At 42.4% G+C, this 20,743-nt stretch overlaps 1 protein-coding gene across 3 annotated transcripts in view; it reads right to left on the bottom strand.

Moving 5' to 3' along the window:
- Positions 1–3,517: 3,517 nt before the first annotated feature.
- Positions 3,518–20,743, bottom strand: part of LOC116451295 (protocadherin alpha-C1-like) — a 92,265-nt gene continuing 75,039 nt past the window's right edge. For 2 of the 3 annotated variants that reach the window (XM_032124535.1, XM_032124536.1), the window contains exon 4: positions 3,518–7,286. In XM_032124535.1, the coding sequence (XP_031980426.1) occupies positions 6,976–7,286 (311 nt within the window). In that variant the 3' untranslated portion in view covers positions 3,518–6,975. The remainder of the gene's footprint in view (positions 7,287–20,743) is intronic. The other variant, XM_032124537.1, reaches the window with a different exon arrangement.

Here is a 20,743-nt window from a genome sequence, read left to right as displayed (position 1 = left end):
GTTGCATAATCGCCTTTTAAGCATATAAGAGCACAAGCAGATTCTAGGCTAGATTTTTCATTATTTTAGGCTTGTCCCTTATCTAGCAGGCACCTCAGGGCACTTCCACACTGAAGGTGAAAGATGAGAGCAAGTTCAGCAAAGTTAAGCTCCTTATCCTGTCACCACGTGGCCCTGGTGCTGGATGAAACTGCTCACAGTCGGGGTTCACAGCATCTGGGAAGAGCCAGGTTGAAAAAGCTGCTCTAGGCAGGTCCTGAGCCTCTTGTGTCAGCCCACAAGAACAAGCTCCTGGGTCCTCATTGAGCCTAAGGCTGTTTGCACCATAGCTGATGATGAGGAAGTTGGACATCAGTCAGCAAAGGCTTTAAGAGTGTGGATAATTTGGGGGTAGGAGTGGGACTGTATGGAAGGCCTTAAGTCCTAGTGCACAGAGCTGATTTGATTTGTAATTGCTTAGCACACCACTCCACACCTGAGACACTTCAGGTGGGGTTCTTTAAACACATACAGAAGGAAGTTCTTCAGGGTAGGGAGTGATGCATGCCTCCCTCGAGGGGGGCTAAGATACACTAGGGGCTTAGTTAGGATATTTTCAGTCTAGCTTCGCCCAGAACCACGCACATTGTTCCCACTGAAGCTGTGCTGAGTAGAATTTGAGCCCCAGAAAAGCTGAAGGATTTATCTAACAGGAAAACTATTGCAGGGTTAAAAGTCTAGGGTGGCTGTGATTGATGTGTTTTAACAATTACTACGTCAGGCTTGTTGTGCAGCACCATTCCTGTAATTAACGGGCAAGGACTTCCTAATTCTCCTCAGTGCAGCTCAAGTGGTGCCAAGACACTTGAAGTGGCCATAAAATATTGCCAAAGGAGCTGGAATGGGGCTGCCAGGGCCTGCTCTAATGTTATCCCATCTCAGTCCTGAAGCCTGAAATCACGGGTGATGCCCCAGCACTGATGCACTACCCACTACTGAGCTCCCAGGGAGCTCCTCAGGGTCTCACATTTGGTAGGAGGTTCACGTACGGCTCCTGCTGGGACGGCACATCAGTGACATGGCCACCCTTCACCTAACCCTGTGGCCCATAGGTGTGCCCAACTCCCCATTTATGTACCTACTGCCATGGTGTGCCTGGAGGATAGCATTTCCCTCCTGGCAGCATAAATGGGGTTCTCTCTTCAGGCCATGTCCTGCTTCCCACATGTCCCTCCACCACAATGAAGGAACGAGGGAGCTGAGGAGTGGGAGTGACAACAGACCTAGGGCTGCTCTGTTTGGTATGAGGGCCGGGTTAGTACCTCTGACTCTCTGTCAGGGCCCTGGTTTTAAAACTGAGCTTTCAAGCCTAGCATGTCTGTTTTGTAATATGCTTCAGACATCAGTTCTTAAACATGGATGAGCCACTTGCTGTCTTTTTGCAGACAACAGTGACATAGCTCTGGGCACCACTGGAAGGCAAACATTTTTAATATTTTCAAGCTGTGTGGCATTTTGAGAGATGTTTACTTCACCACATCTCTGTCGCCTTTTGATGTTAATACCTGTGTCAGAGTGATTTCCTGGAGGCAGTCCTGGGATATGAAAGAGAATCCACGGCGCAGTGTAAGATAGGCTCTTCTCACCGTGTGGCAGAGATGATTCTCTGGTACTTCATGCTGAAGGATTTCATTCATTAGTTCTCTAAGCCAGCCTAAGGCACCTGATGTACAAACATTCTAGAAGTAGGTGCCTAATGCCAACATAGTAGAACCACTTTGAAAAATCAGGTTTTCATGATACCTAAGCAGTATTATCACTGACAGTGGGTATTGAAGTGTTCTGTACAACAACATAACCACGCCCCAGATTTTTATATATAGAATCATAGAATGCTTTGGGTTGGAAGGTTAAATATGATCTAGCTCCAATCCTTTGTTATGGGCGGGACACCTTCCACTAGCCCAGATTGCTCCAAGCCCTGTCCAGTCTGGCCTTGGACACTTCCAGGGATGGGGCAGCCACAGCTTCTCTGGGCACCCTGTGCCAGGGCCTCACCACCCTCACAGGGAAAGATTTTTTTCTAACATATATCTAAATTGACAATCTCTTGGTTTGAAGCCATTCTCCTTGTCCTGTCACTCCAGGCCCTTGTAAATTGTCTCTCCACGTTTCCTGTTGGCTCCTTCAGGCACTGCAAGGCCACAATGAGGTCACCCCAAAGCTTCTCTTCTTCATGTTGAACAATCCCAACTCTCTCAGCCTTTCCTCCCAGAAGAGCTGCTCCAACCCTCAGATCATCCTGGTGCCTCCTCTGGACTCTCTCCAGCAGCTCCAGGTCCTTCCTGTGCTGGGATCCCAGGATGGGAGGCAGCTCTGCAGGTGGGGTCTCACCTGAGTGGGGCAGAGGGGCAGAATCTCCTCCCTTGATGGCCACACTGTGGGATGAGTCCAGGATATGGTTGTCTTTCTCTGCCAATGCTTGGATACACACACCCCCCACCCTGCAAAGGCAGAGCAGTGTCACTGGATCCTCCAGGGATCCCTCTAGGGATCCACAGGGAGGAGAATGAATCCAGGAAAGTAGAGAGTACAGCATGCCCATATCCAGAGCTAATGGAAAATTAATGTATATGCTATCAATATTGATTCCATAGCATGCTGGCTTAACCTGCACAAGGTCAGTACAATGTGATAATGCATTTATTCTGTTAGAGCTGTGCTATGCATTCTCTGTCTGTTCAGTTTTGGTGCAGCCAAGCCAGCCACTCAGGCATGTGTGAGTCCAACACAGCTTCTGATATGATTCCAGCCACCACATGCAGCCCTTCATATCCAGGATTTACTACTGCTGTGCTTGGAGCCATCAGCTCTACTTTCCAGAGTATCTATTTGCTTCACGCGGATTCAGCTATGTGTGATATCATAACACTGCTCAGCTGTTCACTCTTTTCTCCTTGTAAAGGAAGAAACCAAAGGACTTCAGGGTACACTCACTTACCAAAGCCAAACTTTTGATTAATGTGATATTTCTGCATATTTACAGGAGCCTTAACAGGACTCTTGGCACTGTCTTAAAAAGGTGCCTGTGTCATTTCCAAGCAATTAAATAACAGCAAAACTGAGGAATCTGCTCACTCTTTAGGACTCAAATGAGGATAATGGCTCAGCTCCTTCCTTAATACTTGTCTTACACAAGATCCACAAAACTGCTGCTAGAGGAGAACTGGGTAAGGAAGGAAAATTGTACCTGGTTTATTTTACCCAGTTGTTGACACAAGCAAGTCTTGAAACACATCAAATGAGTGCAGAAGAAGTGGAAATGAAAGAAGATCCTAAAAGGTATCAAAACTACCTGCAGTTAATTCCATGACTGAGCTTCATATATGAAATTCGGGAAATGCATTTTGGGTTCTATGTTCTTCCCCTTATGTGAGATGATTGGAAAACTTTTAATCAGATCCCCTCATATGATGTGCAATGACCCGAGTACTGAGCAGAAAGAAACTGCACAAGACTAAGTCTTAGAAACCTAATGTAAAATGAGATTTTTTTTTAATGACAGGATGTAATTAATACACAACATAACTCAGGTTTATTCTTATAAAAGCCCAGTAGTTTTGATCACTGATCTTGTATGCATAGAAACCAGACTTCCAAAGACAATATGCTCACAGAAAGTATATTTGGATCCTGAAAGACATAAATTGATCGAGTGGTAAAAAGCCCCAAAACTGTAATTTCCTTGTTAGCAAACTCTGCAGTGTATTTTGTCGTGCTCATTCCATTGTCAGCAGGAGGATTAAAGAAATTTTTGTTTCTTAATTTGTGCTGTTACTGGCCAACTCTTGTTCTCAATTTCCATTGTTGTGTGGTGTTAACAGTAATGCCTAAACTGTGGTGGAACGTGCAGATTCTGCCCCCACCTACCCCTGGTCCTCCAAATATATTTCCTGCCAAGGGTTTCTTCTCCTCCTGGATGCCCAAAATCAAGGATGTCAATGGTGTAATATGAAATAGCCAAATTTCGCGGTAGATATCCCAGCATTCCAGTTGTCCTAGAGGGTTCAAATACAGAAAAATCTTGATAAAAACAGGTGAGGTGCCTGACTCAGTCTTCTGAAAACACACGGAATGTGTGGAATGTATATCCTCCTAGTGCAATCCAGCCTCTTTCCAAACAATTCCAGCAAGAGCTCCTCCTCTCCTCTGAGAGTTTTTTTTCTATCAGCTCTCCATACTGGAATGATTCTCATCATTGATAATCATACTGGAATGATTACCTTCAGATTATGTTTTGTCACCGAAGGCACACAAGCATACAGTCCCCCTGCAGTAAGCACCTGCAACAAAGGCAGCGTTGGTAAATGTAATTTTGTGTTAAAACCAGCAAATTGGAGACATACTGCAGCTCTTGGTTCATTCTACTAGATGCAAGCCTTGGAAAACCAGCTGTGTATGGCCACTGATGAAAAATGAATGAATCAGACTGGCTTGCATGGGGGAAAATGCAAGCACTCAAAAGAAAAACAAATATTCAATTAAAATCTAAAAATAATCAAATGTAGAAGATTCCTGCAAGAATTTAATCTCTGTACTGAATTTTTGCCAGAGGCATTGAGAGAACTACTTCATGATGAATACAAAACAACAGTATTCTTCTGTGTGTTTAAGCTACCACTGTAACTACAGTTGATGAACGTTTTGGGAGCTGTTGGATTAGTCACCAAATTAAAAAAAACCACATCTAAATGTACTTGCATAGCACATTTGCATAAAAGAACAGTTCGTCCCCAAAGCTTAAGTTTTTTCCTCTTGTCTAGTCTTTAAAAGTGAATCAAGGATTCTCTTTCTTGAGTAGCACCTTTTTATTGCTAGTAAAACAAGACTGGTAACAAAAGAAAACTCTAAATAGACCACATGAGGCCATTGGTGGTTCATGCTTTGAGATATGAATTCTTTTATTAGAGCTTTTCTGTGATGTTTTAAGACTTGCTGCAGGTTCTCAAAAATGAATAGGAATTGTTCTATTCTGAACTGTCAGCAGTTTGGAAACTTAAAACATCCAGGACATGTCTCAAGAAATCCAGTTGTTCTCTTTGATCCTAGATTAAAGGGCCTGTTAGAAATTTCAGAGCTATGTAGTTTCTTACACAGTTCCAATTAACACGACACTTGAGCTTTATTCTGTGAATGTACAATAACGTAAAAAACTCCTTGGAATTCCCTCATCAGCTATATTCTATTTAAAAATACATGTATTGGTTTTATATCAACATCCTCAACCACATTCAATACTCCATTTATACCCTTAGGTTTAGTAATTCACAGAACTTCAGCTTCACAGATTCTTACCAATAAATCCCAAAATGCATGCATGGCTTGGTTTAAGAAAGATATTTTACTTGTGTTTCATACACAAAAAAACTGATAATCAACAGTGGCTTAAAAAATTAACACTACTCCACTTTTTCACAAGTGTACAAAAAAGAAATAATGAATTTACATTCAACAGTAAAGCTTAAAAGTCCACTCTAATAATAGTTGCATTGACATTCACATACACAAGCACAGAATAAATATTTCAGGATTCTTATAAGAGCATACAGCATACATACAGTACTTGAATTTTACACAAGGAGTGTTAGTAGGATCAGAAATTCATAATCTCATAGAAAAGTAAAACTAAAATCAGAAAAGGTTGTGTGGGAGGTAACACCAAGGTACTGCACAGAGCTAGCAGGTTAATAAATCCATTTGTGTGAGGAGTTTGCTTCTGCTTCTTCATATTAGGACAGTTTGTTCGCAAAGGTGTATTCAAAGTGCAGAATAATGCAAAAAAAAAAAAAAGAAGATAATCTTGTATTTATTAATACATGCAAGAGGCAGCCCCCAAGTCACCCGACAGAATAAAGCTGTTATTGGCAAGTGGCCGATATAATACAGATGTTTCAGGCAATTTTTCTAAAGCACTTTAATAGCAGCAATTGTAATTTATAATGGCTCTAGATTGACTTCTGTTTGGGTTAAAGGGCATCATATTTCTTTAACATTTACAGCTATATTTCTTTATAAATAAATATCTCAAATAACAAATAGCATAGCTAATGTTACTTTTTTCTCTCTTTTGCATAAGTGTCGTGGAAAAACTCTGACCTTTTCAGAGACATAATGTGCAAAATAATGTGGAAATAGGGACACAGAGCATCACAGTTACATTCCTGGGATGTCAGCCCAGCCCTTCTTACACTCTGAGGGCTAGCTTTACCAGGGCAATGCAGGGCTTTAAGGGACAATTTTTCCAATGGCTTGCTTGGTAAAGAGATATAATTTATGTTCTCTTAAAGAGCTGTAAATGTGAGGTTTCATTTGAAGCAGTGTGTACAATACGTCATGTATAGGAGTCAGTATTTCCACACAGTGACTTCTCAAGGTTTGACAAGTCTGCTCATCTCCTTTCAGACATTTTCTCCCCAGCCTGAACATCTCTGAACATTTGTGTTCAATAGGTGTTTCCTCTGTTGCATATTTACCAGCTCTTCTTGCATTTTATAATCTGATCTCATATCACCTAGCTGACATCTGCACACAAATATTTCCAATCAGATAGAGGGTGCACAACATTAAAACTTTTAAACCTGTCCTGTAAGTGTCATCAAGACAGGAGCACAGGAACCACAGTGCAGAGTCCAACCTCTCACTGGCTGTACTGTGAAGATTCTCCTTTTCGGCGTAGGAGAAAGGAAACTTGTGTCTGCTTTTTAGATTCTGAAAACAAGCCAGAGTGGAGAAAAAGAGTTAACACCAGACTTAATAAAGCTTTTAAGACAAAACCTGTTAAGCAATTTAGACAGACACTGAATTTCCTGCTGATTTTCTCAAGTCTGTACATACAGGAAATTTGTTAACAGTAGGAAGAAGTTGGGATTTGCTACATGGGAGAAATCTGCCATTATTACAAAAACTGGCTAAGAGGGTTTTTTCAGTATAACTCCCTCACTGGTCACTGTTCTCAGTGGTGCTGTTGCCCTTTTCTTTTTTCTCCTGAGTCTTGTTTCCCTTCTTCTTTTTCTTCTTTTTCTTGGTCTCTTCTTTCTTGCCAAAGGTTATGAAGTCACTTTTGTCAATTTGGCTGTTTGGTGGCTCCTGCCGGATGGAGATGATTGCAGGAGATCCCGGGATAATGAATTTGTCTGGCAACTCACCAGGACCACCTTGTTTGGAATTGCCGGGTCCAAATTTAAAGGTCCAGCTGTTGCTGTTCACACCAGCTCCCACTGGGGGGGACACCTCTCCTGCCTCAGGTTCTGAAAAAGTCAAAACAGCAAGAAAAGCTTAAAGCATCTTTAAACACAAGCACTCAGTGAGCAGCAGCTTTCTCTTTGAAAGCTCTGGCTTCAGCCTACAGTGACTCCCGGTTGCCGGGCTGCTCATCTGGGGGTTATCCACTGGTTCTTGTCCAGTCTGCTCAGTGTTAGCACACACTGACTCACTCCACGTCCTGCTGGGCCCAACAGGCTCTGGATCCCATTTTGTTCTTTTGGATTTGAAGTGTTTGGAGTAAGAGATCACTGTGATGCAGCCCACTGCAGTGTTCTATAGCAGCAAACACAAGCATGTGCATTACCAAGGGGTATGCTTGAGGGTGTTGAGTCTTTTGGGACAGGGTTAGAAGAGTGGCCAGGGCAGGGTGTGACAGTCTTGGCATTATGCACATCCAGATGGGTATTTTAGCAAACCATCCTATGCTGGATGTGTCCAGGAATCCTCATGTAGGGAAAGAGTATCTGAATGGAGGGTGTCAAGAGGGTGGGATGGAGCCAGGCTCTGCTTGGTGGCGCCGAGCAATAGGACAAGAGGTAACAGGAATGGATGCCCAGGAAGTTCCACCTGAATATGAGGAAGAACTTCTTTACTGTGCAGTGACTGAGCACTGAACAGATTGCCCAGAGAGGTTGTGGGGTTTCCCTCACTGGAGATATTCCAGAACCACCTGGATGCAATCCTGTGCCATGTGCGCTGGGATGACCCTGCTTGAACAGGGAGGTTGGACCAGATAAGCTGCTGTGGTCCCTCCAACCTGACCCATTGCGTGATTCTGAGTTGGTGCACCCCAGAGAGGAACCTGAGGCCAACCAGCACATGTGTTTGTATGTAGGTATGGATGCAATGTGGCTGAGCAGCAGACAGGGCCCTAGAGCAAAACCAGGAGTGAACTGAATTGCCTGGGCAGAGATACTGCAGGACTGCTTCCATCAGGGTGCACAATCTGGTCTCAGAAATATTCATGGTCTTCAGAGAATCATAGAATACCCTGATTATCTCTCTAGATCACAGTATTTTATACAGGCAAATATAAAATGAAGTTCTATCCCCAGTTTTAGGCTTGCAGTATGAAGCAAGTTTTAATTTTATTTCCATTATTTTGATTAGATTGAGTTAATCAGATTGAAATGTTTGCGTGTGTTGCTCTGACAAGGACAATTTTCTAACATAATAAAATGCAACAAAATTAGGTTTTCCTATGAGAGAAAGCCTTAAGACTTGGTTGTTTTCTTCCCTTTTAAACTTTGAACATTTGTTGTAATTTACATAACTCCCAATTTTGAATAGGAACAGCATATCTATTTTAATGTATCATGTCAAGTATTTAAACTGTGATCAGGGGAAAGCTCAATGTTTATGAACTGATGCTAAAGCCCTCAAATCAAATGAAAACCTTCTTATCTACACCCTAAAAGTGCAGTAAGAAAACATGGGGCTCTCACCCTTGTAACACGCCTAGCCACACACAGATCCTCACAATACCACACAAACAATTTCAGTACCACTGATTAAGTCTCAGCATCATGTATCAGAGCTGTCCAGCTGAAGAGGTAAAGATATTTGGGGTAAAGAAGGAGGTGGGAACTGTGTTGGAAAACAATTTCAGAGGGACTCCATGTCCCTTGGAAGAGGAGGCAAGGGCACTGGATGGGGGAGAAGAAATTGAGAAGTCCCAGGTCTCCTGCTGGTTAAAGAGGGCAGGAGGAGAAAACAAAGCAGACAATCTGGAGGGAGATCTCCAATGTTTTGCCAGCAAACATCTGGTACTGACTGCTCTGTACTCCTGCAGCTGTAACGGAGAATGCCATATGAACTTCAGCAGCTCCTGTATTTCCTATTCTTTAATGATTCTTCATCTTCTGTTACGTTTGCAGGATTTTCTATTTTACTAAATAAATGGTGTGTGGTGCATGCAGACATAAGGCTTTCCTTTTAAGTTCAAAAGCTGAAAAAACATGTTTTGCTGCTTGACAACCTTTCTCCTGCCTGGCAGCAAAACAAACAAGGCTGGGAAGCATGATTCCTTCTCTAAGCTTCTCTGTATTGATGCAACACGTCCATGTTACAGAGCCAAAGAAATGTGTATACACAACACATCTCTGAGACTCTCTTTGAAAGAGGTTTGGCACATGGAATCTTTGGCATCTTCGAACCTCCATGGCAAGTGGACATGATGTGACTCCTTTTACAATGCGATGTTTAATCAAGAACCAGAAGAGACTCTGCACTTCTTTTCCCCCTAAGATTGTATTTAATGATGAAGAAGCTTTGACTTTATGTTCTTTCCAGGAACTGCTGACGTTGTTTTAGTGACCTTAGCCTCTCTAGTCTCAAATAGCTTTTTTAAAGTTATTATTAATGTAAAAGTTCCTCTATTTTATCAGTTGTAGCTTTTCTGTAAATTTCCTATGGTTTTAACTATCAACTTCAGATTCTTTACATGTTTCCTGTAAGTAACAACAATGTCCTAGAAAACCCTTTCATAATAAATGCATTAATATGAACCAGCTTTCATTTCTGCTTAATAAATTGTTTTGTTTGGGTACCTTTTATATTACTTTTGTTTCTCTGAGATGATAAATTACACAGGTGGAAACTGTGTGTCTTGGCCTTTTTCCAAATTATTAATCAATTGTCGTTCTACTGCAATACAAAAATGTGAGCTTTCATATTCCACATAATAAATTAAGCCCTATTTGACAAATAAATCCTCTCTTTTTCCCAACAAGCCTGCACGATATGCAATCCAAACACTGGCCCAGACCCAATGCTCTTTTTCTGTTCCTGGCAGGAGAAGGACAGCTGAAGGTGACCTCAAATCATGATTGACCCACCCTTGCTCTGGCTGGGGAGAACCCTGTAGCAGCAAATAGTAGAAAAATCACTTTGAAGAGTACAGGGTGACAACACTGTGGGCTGCAGGGCCAGCACAGCTGAAACAGCAGTGTATGGCTGTGCCATTTGATGTGAGCATAAAAACATAAAATGATAGAACAGCCTGCGGTGGAAGGGACCCCAAAGCTCATCCAGTTCCAGCCCCCTGCCATGGGCAGGGACACCTTCCAGTAGACCAGGTGGCTCCAAGTCCCATCCAACCTGGCTTTAAACACTTCCAGGGATGGGGCAGCCACAGCTTCTCTGGGCAACCTCTGCCAAGGCCTCACCACACTTAACTTATATTCTTCCTAATATCTAATCTAAACCTACTCTCTGTCGGTTTGAAACCATTCCCCTTGTCCTGTCACCCCACGCCCTTGTAAATAGTCTAAATCTTTCTTGTGCACTCCCTTCAGGTACTGGAAGAGGCAATTAGGTCACCCAGAAGCTTCTCTTTTCCAGGCTGGGCAATCCCAATTCTCTCAGCCTTTCCTGGAGAGGTGTTCCAGCCCTCTGATCAACTTATTAGGCTGGACATGGGACAATGACAATGACTTAATGTTATCCATTTTACCATACAAATACAGCAATGTGCAAGAACCCAGAGTATCCCTGAGGTACGGAGTCTCCCGCGTGAAATCTCTCGCCAGACTAATGGGGTGCACAAACACATCTGCGCTACTGAAACTAATTCAGAGCAGGAACCCAACCCTTTAATCCAGTTCTGCCTAGGCAAATCAACTCACCAGATGAAGTCTGTAACATTTGTCACAAAAACATCTGACTTCATGCATCCAAACACAACAAACCCATCACACCTACCCTAGAATCAGGATTCTGTCAGACTACGGGGGTTTGTTTGCACTTATGTGGGGTTTTGTCCCAGACCCTGAATATGTTTGTTGTCCATACATCTAAGCATTTTAATACTCCTTAATACTCGCTCAGCCAAAGGAAACTAATTATCCTTACTGCTGTGTGTAGAGCTTGCATACAAAAACACAGAGACATACAGAATCTAATGAGTTGATAGCCATCATTTCCTATGAGTGGGGCTTCACCAGTCCTCAGGAAATTTCTCTTCTGCGTGATTTACCTGATAACATGTGTGTTTATCTGTATTGGCAGGCTGGAAGGTCACAGTTCAGCTGTACTAACAATGTTGTATGTTTAGGCATTTCAGATCAAGGATAAATGTAATTTATTACCTAGTTTCCAATGCTTCCTTAAACATCACTTCTGTTTCTTATCAGCAGGAATTCAACAACAAAAGCTTTCTATATATGTGTTATTTTACATTTAATGGGATTAGTTGTACTTCTCTTGCATATTTTCTGCATCTTTAATCGAATGCTTCAAATTTTTTTATTCAACTGAGAGGAAAATCTAAATAAAACAAACCCTCTGGTTATATTTAGAACACTTAATGTAAACCATTATATTTCTTTTCTTCCTACAGCTACAGAGAGGGGTTTGCCAGAGTTCATACATAAAAGCTCAGAGTCTGGTGGTTTTCTGGGGCAACTTAGAGGATTACTTTGGACCTTTTCTTTTATTCTCAAGAAATACATCAGACTTCATGTTCAATGACCAAATAATTAAATTTTTAAATGCTTGCATGCAGCAGAACCCAAAATCTAGGCTGCACCTGCAGGTGCTGATGCTTCTTTGCCTGTGTGTCTGCAAGCTAAAACAGGAGATGAACTTTTCACCCCATCCCTTTCCTACTCTCACCGTAATACAAACGTCTCAGTAGACTTTAAATGGAACCCAGAGCAGCAGAGACTCTGCAGTGGAGTAGGTCACATATTTAGCTGGCGTGAAAGGACTTCTAGGCTGTCTTTCCAAATACTTCTTTTTCCATCCCATGACTACTGGCTGAAATGCACAGGCAGACTTACACAGAAAACACCTCCATATCCTCAAAGCACCTATCTTGAAAGCTGGAAGGAATAGGGTGTGGTGCATAGCTAATTTTTTGTTTCTCTTCCAGAGGCATTTACTGGTCATGTATTGTAGCCCTCTGCCTCTCATAGGACTTGAAAAACGTAAAAATCCTGGTCAATAGGAACTTGTTCAACAAGCCCTAATTGCTCTGAAACACCTGATTTCCTACACAATGTCAGATATAGAGGGTCATGTCTGCCTGGAGAAGCTGTGGCTGCCCCATCCCTGGAAGTGTCCAAGGCCAGGTTGGATGTGGCTTGCAGCAACCTGGGACAGTGGAAGGTGTCCCTGCCCATGGCAGGGGGTGGCACTGGATGAGCTTTAAGGTCCCTTCCACCCCAAACCATTCCATGATTCTATGTGGATGTCACAGCCTCTGAGATTCTAGAAAGGGAGCAGGCTGCAGCTGAGTTGTGTCACCTCACTGATCCTCACTTGCGTGCTCCAGGCAGTCCTGCTCTCAGCAAACAGGTTTTCCAGAGGTTCCCATGCTCTGTGCAGGAAGCCCAGACACCTACAAGGAACCAGGTCCCTAGAATTTAACCTGTAGTAACTGCAGGTACCTACATTTGTTTTTCTTAGAGTTAGGCACCCCTTTTCTAAATTCAGCCACCAGAAATGTAGGCATCCAATCTACCATGTCTAATTAAATTCATGCTACGGTCTGTAAAAACACAGGCACCCTCAGAAGGCAGTTCAAGCCACCTGGTTTAAATGCTTGGTTTTAGAGGCATTGGAGACCATATCACTCTCTTTGGAGACCTTCTGGCTTTCTACAACTCCCTGACAGGAGGCTGTAGTCAGGTGGGGATTGGCCTCTTCTCCCTAGCAACCAGGGACAGGACAAGAGGACATGGCCTCAAGCTGCACCAGGAGAGATTCAGGTTGGACATCAGGAAGAATTTCTTCACAGAAAGGGTTGTAAAGAGTTGGGAGGGGCTGCTCAGAGAGGTGGTGGAGTCACCATTCCTGGAGGTGTTCAAGGAATGAGTGGACACGGCACTCAGTGCTCTGGTCTGGTTGACAAGGTGGTGATCAGTCAAAGGTTGGACTCGATGATCTTGGAGGTCTTTTCCAATCTAAATGATTCTGTAAAAAAATTCTGAATTTTCTTTGTTCCTCTCCTCTCTCTGCTGGAGCTGTATTATCTTTGGTTCTTTATAGATAAAGCCCAACCAGACAATTTACACTAGACAGCTAAGTTTTGGGTAGCTAGTGGAAAAGGAGCTGAATTCTACCCTCAGGAGCCAGGTAAGCAGCACCATGGCTCGGCAGGTGTTGTACTAATGACCATGCCAGAGTATTTCAGAAAAAAGAAGTTTGAAACTAATCTCTTTAATGGTGACAGCCACAAAAAATCCTGTGCAACTGTTTGCAACTTCCTCAGCCTTAATCCTTTCATGGGATTTTCACTTGGGTAGGCATTGGCATCTTCTGTCCAGAAATGCCTGAGAGACAACAGCCATATTCTTAAGGTTGCACCATTTCCACCCCTTAAAAGGCCACATTTTAGTTATGACAGCAGTGACACCAGTACAGCTCAGAACCTCTGGTGCAGAACTGCAAAGTACAGGTCTGTCACTGAGATTTAAGGTGCTGTCTTTTCACATGTGGAACTTGCAAATTCACTCAATTGAAGGGCTGGCTTTCATCAGCTTGTAAAACCATCCAAGCTGAAAGGTAATGCTGAGCGATGGGTACAAACAGTCTGAAATTGAGATGTCTTATAAATTTGGGGCAAAATGTTGGTTCACAGAACATATCATCACTCAGCCCAGGAATCAATACCCCATCAGGTCTGGGCTATCCCATCAGTCCTGCAGTTTCTATCTCAGTGACATTTTTCTCGCTTTTGGGGAGGCCACGTGTTTTTTTTCCTGACCCTGTGTAGCCCCACAGCTCCAATCTGGTGTTTACTAAGAACAGGTGGTGCTCACTTCCCATAATGCGAGCTGCCCATATATTCTGAGTGTCATGCACATCGTCTCCACCTCCTATGCCTCTGCTGCTTTCTTAAAGAACCTTTGTCAGAAGAGGGCTAACTCATGTTAGAACAGATGTGCCCCTGCTCAAGGGGGAGAAGAGGAAAGCGTTTCTGTGCAGTCTCTGTCTCCCTGCAGAGACATGTTTGACTGTGTGACATGCTTAGCCAAGACAGCAGCTTGTTTTCACTCTGTTCCACCCCTCCACACTCACCACTTTGTTCTCGTCTCTAAAAATTTGGTAGCTCATGGAATCAGAAAATAAATTAGATAAAAGCTTTCAATCAAAACTTCCATTAATATTAAATTTAAAGGAAACATTTTTCAATGTTCTTTTTCCAGACAGCAGAACATGCAGGCTAAAGCCACTGTAAGACTCAGAATACCCCATCATTAATCACAGCCCCTTCTGTCTGCAGGTCAAAGTAGCAAAACACATTAATTAAATGAATTTATTTAAAACTGAGATCAGGCAATAAGCAGGAAGCAAACTGCAGGGAAAGCTAGTCATTAACCTGATTTCTCTCTTCCCTGCCTCCTCCGTTGATGCTGTACTGACTGCAGCTTCTGCCTCTGGCAGGCTTAATGAATATTCACCATGATAAAGAGTCTGAAACAGCACATCCAGTGCAAACAGCATGCACTGAAAAACCCTCTCTGAGTCATTCGGAGGATCTCTGTGGACATTCTGGCTTCACTGATCATCCCTAAGCCTTTTTGGGATTAAAAAGCCCATTTAATCTTTCTTTTTTTTTTTTTCTGAAAAACAAAACAAAAACTCAAACCCAGAAAAAAAGAAAGTGAATAAAATCCATCATCAGCATGATAAAATGACAGATATAGAACTGAAAGACAGAAAAATCATTCAGTCAGAAAAAACCGGAACCGGTTTAACTATCACTTTGCCAAACAATCCCAACCATCTCTAACGACTTTGTCGAATTGGAGTATCAAACAAAACCCCAAATAATTCTCACTCTCTGTCCTCCCATCTGTTTGACCTGTTCCGCATTAATGAATCAGGAGGAATGAACAAAATGGAAACTTCTCCCCACCAAGGAGCCTGTAGCTTTAATCCAGTGCTTGGGTTTAAAGTCAGTATCATTAAACAGGGCAATTACAGCACACATGTTGTGGGAGATTTGTAACCCCCTACTGCTCCAACATCCAGGCACAAAGCAGGGGGTGGGCACGGAGGTCACTTCCAGCTCACTCTCAGGTTACTGTCCACGATGACACTGACAATTAATTTAAATAGAGATTATTTACCTCATTATGAAAAACCAATCTTACATGGCTGTATTAAAGTAATTGTCTCAGCTATCAAATAGCTCTGCCAGCATATTCTGAGGTAGATGAAAGCATAATTTGATTTGCTTGCTACCACAGCCTGCTGTGACCAGAGCACAGCCCAGGGTAAATGGCTTCTCGCAGCTGTTGAAGGAGCAAACAGAGATGGTGTCTGCAGCTCCTCTCACTCTTCTTTGACTAAAAGAGGCTTTTCCTCCTATAAAAATATCAACTTTCTCAGGTAATATCCTTCTACTGCTGTACTTGTGCCCAGTCCTGCTCCTACAGGTAGAATTTTAACCCTTTCCTCCCCAAACTGAGGTTAATCTGCTGCATCCCTGAGACAGCATGTGCCCACATCCAGGATGCTCCTTATCGCCCTTTTAGCTCTAATCGAATGTTGGACTGGGGGGATGCAGCATTGAATGTTTGTGTCGCAGGCAGAGGTGATTAGAGAGACATTACTCCTGCAATACAAGAGAAAATATCTTTGGGGGGGATATTTTCCCTTGTCTGCAGGCTCACAGTGTTTGTTTTAATTTAAGAGTTCATAGCTGAAAACTGAACAGTCCCCCTCTCACCCCGCCCAAAAAAATCCCCCCAAACCCAAAACCAAATCAACTAAACAAAAAACTCCGAATTATTTTCATCTGGTAAATATGTTCTCAATGCAGTGTGAGCAGTTACAGCACCAGCCATTCTGCTCTTGCTTTAATGCAAACAGTAAGATAAAGAGCAGTGAGTAGTGCAGGAAAACTGAAGTTGGAGCTGGGGGGACTGCTCTGCCCCTCAGTACCTGGGAAGGGTGTGGGCAGTGGCTGAGGACAATATTTCCCTGCAGACCTGTGGTGGGTTGGTCTTGCTACCACAAAGGAAAGGCTTTTCTTTCCTTTCATGTCAAACCAGGTGCTATGCAGCCAAAATGCCCTAATTAAACGTCCTTAAATGCCCTAAACTGAATGACTAGAGCAACAAGCAGCTATCCAGACCTCTGCTGAAGGCTGATTTCAGGAGTGCTTGGTAACACATCCCAAAAAGGTGGACTTTGAGTCTGATCTTAAAAAATTTTAAGGTTTGCCTCCGTTATATAAGGAAATACTGTAAAGAGAGCAAAAGTCACTGCAGAAGACAAAGCTCTGAATGTCGGGAGGACAGAACATGTCTGTGCACTGCTTAATCTATATTATGGAAAGCCAATTCTGGTTACTGTCTTCTGTCTAATTTAAATAAAAAATACTTTTATTCTAACATACGAGCCCTTTTATGTGAGAGACAACAGGCTCACTGAGCATCATAAATCCTGCTGTGAAGGTGAAAAGGAAGAAGCATTTCCTGGCTGCTGCTGGAGCTGTACCAGTGCCCTGCAGCCAGCCAGCCCCCTCCTCCCCTTGCTCTCTGCTAGATGAGCTGTTGAACGGACGCCAAGAGCACAGACGTGCATTCTTTCCAGGCATCTCCTGCCACTGGGGGCCACTCTGCTTCTATGGGGTGATACAGGATCTGCTTGGACTCCTGTCTACAGCCACTGCAGCCACCTTCTGCCTCAGCCCCCATCTCGAAGGCTGGCTGTGATTGATTCCCCAAAGAAGGAAAATTTCAGGTTACTTAATGGGGAGGCAGGATTAAATGTTCTAGTATTGAATTTCTATTTACAAGGGCCTGGAGTGGCAGGACAAGGGGAATGGCTTCAAACTGACAGAGAATAGGTTTAGATTAGATATTAGAAAAAAATCCTTTACTATGAAGGTGGTGAGGCCCTGGCACAGGTTGCCCAGAGAAGCTGTGGCTGCCCCATCCCTGGAAGTGTTTAAAGCCAGGTTGGACGAGACTTGGAGCCACCTGGTCTAGTAGAAGGTGTCCCTGCCCATGGCAGGGGGGTGGAAAGAAGATCTTTAAGGTCCTTTCCAACCCAGGCCATTCCGTGATTCTGTGACTCTATGTTTTCCTGGACAGGCTTAGATTGGTTTCATTTGTGTCCATCTTGGAGAGTGAACACTACTAAGAGAATTGACTTCAATTCAGTCCCTCCCTCCTGCTTACCCTCAACAAAACTTTATCAAGTACCAGTCTCTACAGCTCTGAAAACTTTCCACAGGTACCCTTACCTGAGCACAGTCCACATTACTGCTGGTGCACAAACAGCAGAGAGTCCAGCACAGCTCCCAGATCCGAGTGCTGGTAGGCAAGAGAGAATCCCCACTATTTAACTGAGCACAATTAATAGAAAGACAGTAACTATGGAAACTTGAAGCATCAATTTTAGCCTTTCAAGGCAGAATCTAATTTTAACCAACTAATTGGGTGCTTGAAGTGGTAGTGAAAGAAAAAGGGACACGTTTTTGTCAGTGCTCTTAGAGGCATCTATTTTAAACATGAATGAATGTGTGAGCTTCACCATTTAGAGAGGATAGGACAGTAATGGAAGAGGGACACATGAGAAATGGTCTTAGAGATAATTTTTTCTTTCTTTCTCCATCATCTATGTTTAGCTTACAGACTTCAACCATTCCTCTTGTATATGGCTCTCACCCCAATAGCCCAAACCATTGCAATCTCCAGGCCAGATGATTACAGGGTAAAGCTTTCTGCTTGGATATTCCTTAAAAATCCACAAACACACAAAGCTTCAGAGAGTGGGAAATGCAGTTCCTTGTCTCTAAGAGGCTGAAGGTGGCTCTGAACATCAGAGCTGACACCTGTTCCCTGGCTCCCTCTGGCTCTGATCTCAAATAAAGGGATAATTTTACCAGTATTTTATAGATGAAACCTGAAACTGGCCTTTTCCCTATCTATGAAGAGGAAGAAAGGGTACTACTAATGTTTAATTTAGTTTGGTTTTGTTATCCCCAACTGATTTCACAATATTAAAAGTAAACTGTACCATACAGGTACATAAAATTAATTTAGACCTACAAAATCCTTTAGCTGACCTACTTTGACTAGTTTACCACTGAACCTCTGCAAACTTCTCCTCTGAAAGCCAATTAACTAAGTACTAACCAATGTCTATTTTGATTCTCTCCAACGTGGCTGTTAGCCAGCAACCTGCCCCACAGATGTCTGTCACTGTAATACCTTCCACAAAATGGGGCTGTAAAACTGAAGACATCAAAGGCTGCAAAACAGACTCTGGCAGTCACAGCATTCTTTCCCTTCCACAATATATATGTCACATTAGCAGCTTCCTATCATCTCCTGTTAGGATCACATCCCATTATTATTCCTTTTTACTGATAGGGGATGAATGGAGCTAAGAATATTCCACATCAGTTAAAAAGGAATCTTAATTAAATGTGATGAGTAAGTGCTAATACAATATGATAAGCCCCCTGGATAAGCATGCTACATAATTTCTCTCTTTTTCAGAAACCTTTAAACATTCTTCGAGAAGAAAATGGAGGTGACCTTGCAAAGCCTCCCCACATCCCTTCTCCTAGTGCAGAAATAGTTTTGCTCTTTCAAGTGCTCGCAAGGCCCACATCTGGAGGATTTTTTCTCAGGTTGTAGGTAAATCCAGGTGCTATGATCACTGAGAATCATCTGGGCCTTTAACCCTTTAAAGCAGATTTTTTGGTGCTGATGAAATGAACCTGCCTGACTGCTCTGGAAGTCTGGACCTACTGGATCACAGAGCCAAACCTTCTCTCTGTCCTCTGCTGCAGCTAAAGGTGTCTTCTCAAAATGGAGCCATATGACAAATTAGATTTTCAGCGGACTTTTATAGCTGTAATTCTCCATGCAGATCTATCAAATATCAAAACCCAGCTCTGGATGGTTGTTAAAATTACATTTAAACGTGTTTATGAACCTCCTAACTTGTTCAGTGCTTTATTCGACTTGGTCACACAGATTGAAATCACTGCTAGGTGATATGCTGTAAAGGGCACATAATACTGAAACAAAATAAACTTAACAAAAAGATCACTTGAGGGGGGATAATGCACAATTAGGGAATATTAAGGTATGGTTATCTAAGTAAAGCTAAGATCAAATTTGTTTGATCAAAATGGATGGCAGCACATTGCAAAAGGCACTTTAAGAGTTGCAGCTGTCTTTGTGACTTGTCTCAGACTACACTTTCTTAAATATTCATCAGATGGCAAGTATTAAGTCTGGGAGGCTCTCTGGAGCCTAACACAGAGAAAGTGGGTAGAGCTATTTCACTCGATCACCATAACCACTTCAGAATAGACCACTCATCATCTCAGTGTAAGAGTTAGTAAATTATATGCTTTGTATTTCAATATTTTGATTTTAGTTTTATGGCCCCAGTCACGCTTTAAGCCAAGAATTGTTCCCTCAATGGAACAATTGGAGAAGTGGCTCAGATTTGTCCTTCCACATAAAATGATGCTTTATATTATACTCAGGAACTGCTCATTTGCTAATGAACTCTCTTTCTAGAAAGGCTCAGATAGTTGTAGTAACATATCCAAAACTTATTTATTTAATATTCCTGCCATTTCACTTCTCCAAAGGAAATATTAAAAATGGAAGACCTGGCTCGAAATGAACAGGAAGATCAAATCTGGGAAATTAATTATTACACATAGATCATAATGGATGTAAAATGGGTATCTGAGAGCAAAGAAGGGGAAATTAACTTTGTTTCCACGTTATTGCTTAATGGAGGCTGACTTAGGAAAAAATCCTACCCTGATTAAATTGGAGAAAATTTCTTTTACTTGTGATTCCTTTAAATGAATAGGCAGGGAAAAAATCAAGGACAGACTGTATCTGGATTGATAGCATAGTTATTTTCCTTTCAGGAAATGTGTCATATGCTCAGGTAACTAGGACAAGCTGTCAAAGAATAGAAACATTTAAAAGATCTCAGTGTTCATAAAGGCTAAAAGGTGATGTTATTGCTTCCTGAATCCTTCACTTCAAACGGAATTTTAATTTACCATCTGGTGGAATCTACATGTAGAATATTTTTAAATTATTTTAACATGGAATTAAACTTCACACTTCCATTTTCCTATTGTAATTGTGTGTATTATACGTGTCCATGTTAATATAAAACTGGGTCATTTGTTTTGAGTTTCTGCAATTTTTGAGGTGGTGACTGACTTCTGAATTTTACACATCAGACTCTACTTTCCCAGCATCTTTTTCAATCCCACCACTACCAGGTCAGATCATGGAGGAAAGGGCTTCTTACATTATCAACTCATCTGGAAGTAGCTGAGTGGGTGCTGTCACAGAGTTGTTAGGATTGGAAGGGACCTCTGGAGATCATCCAGTCCAACCCCCCTGCCAAGGCAGGGGCACCTGGGGCAGGTTACATGGGAAGTGTCCGGGTGGGTTTGGAATGTCTCCAGAGAGGGGGACTCCACAAC

This window comes from Corvus moneduloides, chromosome 15 (genome assembly GCF_009650955.1).
Source record: "Corvus moneduloides isolate bCorMon1 chromosome 15, bCorMon1.pri, whole genome shotgun sequence".
In the NCBI taxonomy this organism is placed as follows: Eukaryota; Metazoa; Chordata; class Aves; order Passeriformes; family Corvidae; genus Corvus; species Corvus moneduloides.
Note: the sequence above shows the minus strand (reverse complement) of the source record. Positions and strands in the feature narration are given on the sequence as shown.